Below are 8,755 nucleotides of genomic sequence, written 5' to 3'. Positions count from 1 at the left end.
TACTTTATCATATTATATTATATTATACTATACTATATTATATTATACTATATTATATTATACTAAATTAGATTAATTATATTATACTAAAATATATTATATTATATTATATTATACTTTATCATATTATATTATACTATATTTTATTATACTAAATTATACACTATATTATATTAAACTTTATCATATTATATTATATTATGTTATATTATATTATATTATATTATATTATATTATATTATATTATATTATATTATATTATATTATATTATTATATTATATTATATTATATTTTACTACAAGGGAAATTTAAAAATATCAAAACAGTGTATAAATTAAATTAGTTATAAAAACATTTTGTCAACTAATAAAATTAAATATAAATATATAGCAAATTGTAGATTTTTTCTTTCAATGTTATCACTGTTCAGACAACCAATAAATATAATATATTGTGTGCAATTTTTTACCTATAATATTATGTAATATGTGTGCTATAATTTGCTCAAGTTAAACCAAACTTTTATTTTATTTGCTGTAGTGAACATCATCTTCATCCATGATCTCAATGATCCCAGAGCCTGTTCTAATGCTTTCTAATGTGTATTTGATTATAACTAACATATAAATGTATTATATTTTGCACTCTACAGTCACTCTTATTTGATAGGCTAATATAATAACGTCCTATGGCATTGGTTTTGCTAACAGCAGGTATTTATAACCTGTATTAACACATTTGAATCAGTTTTATCTGTTTTTAATAACATATATTCTTTGTTGTTTTCTTATACTTGTTTCTTTTATTACACTTTGTATTACCGTTGTGTATGAAATGTGCTATATCAATAAACCTGCCTTGCCTTATGTTTCCAGAGCTGACTGTGTTCTTCATCGGGGTGCTGGTGATTCTCTGGACGGCGCAGTGTTTCTCTGGCGCGTCTTTACAGTTCGCTCCTCTTCTGAAGGCTCTTCTGCTGTCCAGCTATGGCAAAGTGCTGCTGATTCCAGCGGTGATCTGGGAGCATGATTTCTCCCCGCTCTGCTTCAGCCTCATACGACTCTTCGTTCTCACCTCCAATTCACAAGCCATACGAGGTGAATATCCTCAAACACCCGCTCTTTTACAATCCACACATTAAGGCACAACCCCAATTCTATGTTATACTGTACATCTATATACATGTGTCTCATACTCTACAACTTTGGCTAACACTTCACCTTCCCCATGGCTGATGAAACAGAATAAGAAAGCGTAGGCATAGAAATTTACTAGCATAGAAGCTAATGTATGTTGCGAGCTTTGCTGATGCATCAATTTTCCATCCATACATACAGAAATTGAGTGTAATGCACTGAGTGAGCATTGCTGCTAGTCTTCCGTATGAATGAACTACAAACCTTGCGAATCCTGATGTCATGCGCTCCAGCACAAAGACAGTTGATACAGTGGTTGCCTAGTAACATAAAAAGCACAGCGCATTGCTGTTTCAAACAAAAGGCAGTGTGTTGCTTCTTGTGTACAAGCCGCTGGGTGTCACAATATATAAACTAAATATAAACTGCAATAATATACGTATTTACACTGTACCTCTACATCTTTGGCTAACACTTCGCCTTCCTCTTGACCGGTGAAACAGAATATAAAGCGGTAGGGATAGAAATTTACTAGCATAAAAGCTAATGTATGTTGCAAGCTTTGCAGATGCATCATTTTCCATCCATACATACAGAAATTGAGTGAAATGCACTGAGTGAGCATTGCCGCTAGTCTTCTATATGAATGAACTACAAACCTTGCGAATCCTGATGTCATGCAATCCAGCACAAAGACAGTTGATACAGTGGTTGCCTAGTAACATAAAAAGCACAGCGCATTGCTGTTTCAAACAAAAGGCAGTGTGTTGCGTCTTGTGTACAAGCCCCTGGATGTTGCAGTATATAAATTAAATATAAACTGTACTAATATACATATTTACAGTGTACCTGTACATCTTTGGCTAACACTCCGCCTTCTTGACCGTTGAAACAGAATATAAAGCTGTAGGGATGGAAATATACTAGCATAGAAGGTAATGTATGTTGCGAGCTTTGCAGATGCATCGTTTTCCATCCATACAGAAATTGAGTGTAATGCACTGAGTGAGCATTGCCGTTAGTCTTCCATATGAATGAACTAAAAACCTTTGAATCCTGACGTCATGCGCTCCAGCACAAAGACAGTTGATACAGTGGTTGCCTAGTAACATAAAAAGCACAGCGCATTGCTCTTTCAAACAAAAGGCAGTCTGTTGCGTCTTGTGTACAAGCCCCTGGATGTTGCAGTATATAAATTAAATAAAAACTGTACTAATATACATATTTACAGTGTACCTGTACATCTTTGGCTAACACTCCGCCTTCTTCTTGACCGTTGAAACAGAAAATAAAGCTGTAGGGATAGAAATTTACTAGCATAGAAGGTAATGTATGTTGCGAGCTTTGCAGATGCATCGTTTTCCATCCATACAGAAATTGAGTGTAATGCACTGAGTAAGCATTGCTGTTAGTCTTCCATACGAATGAACTAAAAACCTTTGAATCCTGATGTCATGCGCTCCAGCACAAAGACAGTTGATACAGTGGTTGCCTAGTAACATAAAAAGCACAGCGCATTGCTGTTTCAAACAAAAGGCAGTGTGTTGCGTCTTGTGTACAAGCCCCTGGATGTTGCAGTATATAAATTAAATAAAAACTGTACTAATATACATATTTACACTGTACCTGTACATCTTTGGCTAACACTCCGCCTTCTTCTTGACCGTTGAAACAGAAAATAAAGCTGTAGGGATAGAAATATACTAGCATAGAAGGTAATGTATGTTGCGAGCTTTGCAGATGCATCATTTTCCATCCATACAGAAATTGAGTGTAATACACTGAGTGAGCATTGCCGTTAGTCTTCCATACGAATGAACTAAAAACCTTTGAATCCTGATGTCATGCGCTCCAGCACAAAGACAGTTGATACAGTGGTTGCCTAGTAACATAAAAAGCACAGCGCATTGCTCTTTCAAACAAAAGGCAGTCTGTTGCGTCTTGTGTACAAGCCTCTGGATGTTGTAGTATATAAATTAAATAAAAACTGTACTAATATACATATTTACAGTGTACCTGTACATCTTTGGCTAACACTCCGCCTTCTTGACCGTTGAAACAGAATATAAAGCTGTAGGGATGGAAATATACTAGCATAGAAGGTAATGTATGTTGCGAGCTTTGCAGATGCATTGTTTTCCATCCAGATATACAGAAATTGAGTGTAATGCACTGAGTGAGCATTGCTGCTAGTCTTCCATATGAATGAACTACAAACCTTGCGAATCCTGATGTCATGCGCTCCAGCACAAAGACAGTTGATACAGTGGTTGCCTAGTAACATAAAAAGCACAGCGTATTGCTCTTTCAAACAAAAGGCAGTGTGTTGTGTCTTGTGTACAAGCCTCTGGGTCTTGCAGTCTCTTTATTAATCTGGGGTCACCACAGCGGAATGAACCGCCAACTTATCCAGCATATGTTTTACGCAGCGGATGCCCTTCCAGCTGCAACGCATCATTGGGAAACATCCATACGCACTCATTTACACACATGCACTACTGACAATTCAGCTTCCCCAATTTACCTGAAGCGCAACTCTTTGGACTGTGGGGTCTAAAAGCATACAGTTGTGAATCAGGCTAAAGAAAGGAGATCATTTTGAACACTGCCTGGTTATGTATTCACTCCAGAAATAATTTTGGGTAACTTTTACCCCCCCAAAAAAGTTATGGACTGCAGCTTTTAAATAATATCGCTGCATATGCTCTTTCTTTCGCATAAACACCCTCAGTGAAAACACATCGTACTCTCTGATCCAAAGTAAACACGTGTCTGTTTCCCACACATGCACATTCACACAGAGGGCTGTATTGTTTGGAGTGGGCTGTTGTTTGCGTAAGGCCCTCCACCTGGAGCTACATTACTGCAGTTCCTGTCATTTGAGCAGATGTTTCACCAACGCTGTTGTAGCGATAATAAAAGGAGCAGTATGTGGGTACCAAATGTATGCTAAGTTTAAGAATATAAATAAAAATCAATGCGCCATGGTACAGTAGCAAAGTTCCCTATTACGCCAGAATGAGAGTATAGTTCCTATTGCCCTTGTTCTTCAATTTTTGATCGGACGCAGCCATTAAAATCTTCTTGGCTTGAGACTTCTATCTCATTAGCCACGTTATAATATTAATTATATTATTCTACTTTTTATGTATAGTTACTTGTTTATAGAGCAAGTTGTTTTATTCTTTTCTGATGTTTATTATTCCTAGTCATTTCTCCCATAGACGACTGAAACAGAAGTTCTAAAACAATCGCAAAAATGAGCGCATCTCCGCATCACAGAATAAGGGCAACATCGGAAAATAGCTACTTTTTCTATTGATCTTTGTACACGATGTAACTACAGAACAGTCACGCTTTAAATAGATATATTATCAACTTTTTTAGAGTTTTTTTTTTTTAAAGTGAGATGCTAATGGTCTAATACGATTCAATGATCTATGCTAAGCTAAGCTAAGCTAAGCTAAAAAGGCTTCCATCAGACACAGTGATTGGCCTTATGGTTTCAAAAATGGTAAAACTCTACTGGGTAACTCTGGTTGATTTGTAAAGTGAGTTTATATCCAAAAACTAGTGAAGTTTCCCTTTGAAAAAAAAAAAAAGCTTTTTTTTTGTTATTTTGTTTTTTAAATATGTATTTGAGGTACAAGGATGTCTTGACACTACAAAACTTTACACTTTCTAAAACACATTTCCTGTATCATCAACACTTTGAATTCAATTTTTTTTGAATAAGTTAATAAAAAAACAAAAATAAAGTGATGCGCTATGGTACAGGAGCAAAGTTCCTAGATTATTACGTCAAAATGCGAGTATGGTTCCTATATCAGAAAAGTTTTTCAAAGCCTTATCAAACCAAGTGAATACTAAGACTGCATTTTTAGAAACTTGACACTGCAAAACTTTAGACTTTCTAAGACACATTTCATCTATCATAAACACTTTGTATTTTCCCAAACGTATAAGTTAATAAAAAATGTAAAAACGACGTGTCATGGTACATCAGCAAAGTTCCTTGATTGTTACGCTAAAATGAGAGGATGGTTCCTATACCGGAAAATGGCATTTTTTCATTATTCTTCAGTCTTGCAGTCAAGTTTTAAATATAAATATTATCAAAACACTTTTTTTATTTTTTTTTTTATTTTATAAAAATGAGATGCTAATGGTCTAATCCTATTCAATTATCTATGCTAAGCTAAGATAAAAGGGCTCACGCCAGACCCAGAGATCGGCTGAATGAATTAAAAAATGATAAAACTCTACTGGTTTACTCTACTTGACTTGTAAAGTGAGCCTATGTTTAAAAACTAGAGAAGTGTTACTTTAAAATAAATATCTTATATTTTGAATTTGTTAATTTCCAAAGTTGTCCAAAAGTTATCAAAAACTTTTTTATTAAAATAGTTTTTTAAAACCAGAATTAACCAAGTGAATACTCAGATTGCATTTTTAAAAACTGCAAAACCTTAGACTTTCTAAAATATGTTTTGTGTATCAAGAAAACTTTGTATTTTCCCAAATGTGTAAGTGAATTAAAAAAAAACAAAAAAAAAACGATGCATCATGGTACAGCAGCAAAGTTTCTAGATTATTACGCCAAAATGAGAGGATGGTTCTATATTGGAAAATGGCTACTTTTTCATTATCCGTCAGTCTTGCAAAGTTTAGCAACAGAACAGTCAAGTTTTTAATATAAATATCTTCAAAACACTCTTTTATTTGAGTTTTTAAAGATTAGATGCTAATGGTCTAATCCAATTCAGTGATTTATGCTAAGCTAAGCTAAAAAGGCTCACGTCAGACCCAGAGATCGGCTGAATGGATTAAAAAATGGTAAAACTCTACTGGTTAACTCTAGTTGACTTGTAAAGTGAGCCTATGCCCAAAAACTAGAGAAGTCTTCCTTTAAAATAAATAACATAACTTAAAAATTTAAGCAAAAGTCGAATTTGATTCATGCAGACTTTAAACACCTGTTGTTGTTGTTGTTTTCTACAAATGTTGTGAGATCTATTTGATGTACAAGGATGTCAGAGCAGTTATCCAAAACCTTTTAAATTAAATAGTTTTTCAAATCCAGAATAAACCAAGTGAATACCTAGAGTAATCGTTTAAAACTTAACACGTTTGGATTTAAATTAACACGTTTCCTGTATGGTGACCTCTGTTACTGTGTGTTTTCCATGTTCCAGTGATTCTGAACTGCAGTCGGCGTCTGTCTCTGCTAGCCGTTTGTGGTGGTCTACTGTTGGAGATGTGGGTCGCACAGGCTGTAAAAACCCTGCAGGTCTGCTCACAAGACTATCTGTCAATGCTCTAGATCAGAAGAACATCAGCGCTTCGCTCCAGGAGTCTGAAAACTCAGGTTTGTCTCCAGCTTTTGACAGCACGCATCAAACCTAACTCCGTGATTCTTTGCTCACCAATGGTTCAAATGCCTTCGGCAAGAAAGAGGAAGGGAATGTTTGATTTACTGAACTGTTTACCTTGTTAAATCTCCCAAGTGAAATGTAAAGACATGCTTGTCATTACTTCAGAGATGTTGTTTGATCGAGACAGGAATTCGCTGGCAAGGCCAAGTGAAACTAAATGAGGTCGCAAAGAGCAAATTGTTTATCTTTACTATGGTTACTCCGTGGTTATGAGATTTTTACTCTCGTTTAAAGGGATTGTTCACTCCAAAAATTTAATTATTTCATCGTTTTGACTTTCTTCTATTGAACACTAAAGAAGATAGTTTGAAAAATGCCAGGGCTTCCATAGTAGGAGGAAAATAGAAGTCAGTAACATTCTTCAAACTATCTCCTTTATTGTTATTCTGAGTGAACACAAAATATTTTTGCTGCTTGATTAAACTACTTATTTACAACAGTTTCTTTTGGGAAACTTGTTTTTTTAGGTTCAGTTAACTTAAATTTGTTAGGTTAACTTAAACGATTTATGTTGGGACGAATAAACAAAACATATAAACCCAATAAATGAAGGAAGCTTAATTTTTTCGGATAACTTATCCCTTTAAATCTGATGTTTACCATCCCGACAGCACAATTATGGAGCATTTTTTGGGACAACTTAATTATTTTATGTTCGATCTACTTAAATTTGTAAAAACTAATAAGTTCACTCAGTTCCTATTAAACGGATTGTGTTGAATCCAGCATTTTTAACAGTAAAGCCATAAAAAAGTACAGGCCCGTATGCTTCTAAAGGCTTTTGAAGGCACAGCTTCAAATTCCTGAGGTCATTCGTCACATTCCTCAATTAGCTCTGCTGGGAGAAGATGTTAAGTCAAATATACTACAGATGCCTGTGGACCGGTCGTGACACGAAACCTTCACTCACTGTAATGATCTGGTAATATAATGGGCGGTTTATGTATGGACTGTTTTGCTGATGTCACCAAAGCCCTGTTACATAAAGTGTGAGCTTTCAGTAAGAACTACAGTTGTGCAACTCATTCTGAAACAAACCCGGGGAGCAAATCTCGCACTTCTTTGTGAAACTGCTGCTTAATGTTTTGTAGGAGGAGGATTGTGGTTATTAAAGAGAATGTTTAACAAGTTCGGTGTGGTTTTGCTTTAGATCGATGCTAAAAATGGTTCAGAACTAAACCTCTTCAGTATTAAAGGGGCAAATAGTTTACCCCTTTTTATGATTTAATATAAATATTATGGTTCTGAGTGTGCCAGTTTAGGTTCAGTTCAGAACAAAGTTCAGATTTCTTTATTATAATGTGTTCAAAAGTGTCATGTTGGGGGCGTGTACACAGCTCGCTGTTTTAGGGGCGTGTTGCTTCACATGAAAATGAGTTTCGACTTCCCGCCCAATGTAACAGGGGGCGGAGCCAAGAGCTCCCCCACTCTGTGTTTGCAACAGACAGGCAGACTGAGAGAAGCAACATGAGTGAGAGGACCAGCATTCAGCTGTACAAGAACGACTCGGATACAGACCAAGCAGAGAGTACACAATCATTTGTGTCTTTGTGTGGTTTTACAGCCAACTGTGTGCTAGTTTAAAGTTCCAAGCTTGTACACCGAGACTAATAACCACGCACACTGAATTAACTTTGAATGAGGCACCAGATGCGCCGCTCAGAGCCGCGATATGGCACACCAGACACGCACATTCGCATGTTATTTAAAATGAAACTATTCAGGTGGCGCGGCAGACATATGAAGTGTCCCGAATCGTGGACAGCCGCCGGCTGGAAGCACCGTTGTGTGTACCCTGACAGAAAGCTCGCACTTTCCAGCTGCACCTAGTTAAGATCACTGGGAGCTTCTGTGACCGCGAGAAAAAACGGCTGACGTTGATGAAAAGTACACATGTTTGCAAACCTACCTACAAACAAACGAACTTACAAACAATAATTCTGATTAGAGCGATCATGTGGTGAATGTTGGTCTTGTGTTTAGCTCAATGAGCCTTACATCTAAAACTAGAGCAAGTATGTTCCTTTAGTGACATCGCTTTGACTCACATGCTGAAAATGGCGGGCGTAAAACAACAAACTGAGGATATGGTGATGCGCCTGTCAATCAATATTGGTGGGCGGGGGGACCGCACTGCTACGTCAAGTTGAGGGCACTATAAAAACCGCTCCCATTGGTCCACC

The 8,755-nt window shown here is 36.3% G+C and overlaps 1 protein-coding gene across 2 annotated transcripts in view; it reads left to right on the top strand.

Moving 5' to 3' along the window:
- arv1 (ARV1 fatty acid homeostasis modulator) overlaps window positions 1–7,703 on the top strand; it is an 11,895-nt gene extending 4,192 nt beyond the window's left edge. The window contains 2 exon segments of one of the 2 annotated variants that reach the window (NM_001113611.1): window positions 877–1,098; window positions 6,333–7,703. In NM_001113611.1, the coding sequence (NP_001107083.1) occupies window positions 877–1,098; window positions 6,333–6,460 (350 nt within the window). In that variant the 3' untranslated portion in view covers window positions 6,461–7,703. 2 annotated transcript variants of the gene reach the window in all.
- The last annotated feature ends 1,052 nt before the right edge of the window (window positions 7,704–8,755 follow it).

Source organism: Danio rerio, chromosome 20 (assembly GCF_052040795.2).
Source record: "Danio rerio strain M-AB ecotype USA chromosome 20, GRCz13ab, whole genome shotgun sequence".
NCBI classification, from domain to species: domain Eukaryota; kingdom Metazoa; phylum Chordata; class Actinopteri; order Cypriniformes; family Danionidae; genus Danio; species Danio rerio.
Note: the sequence above shows the minus strand (reverse complement) of the source record. Positions and strands in the feature narration are given on the sequence as shown.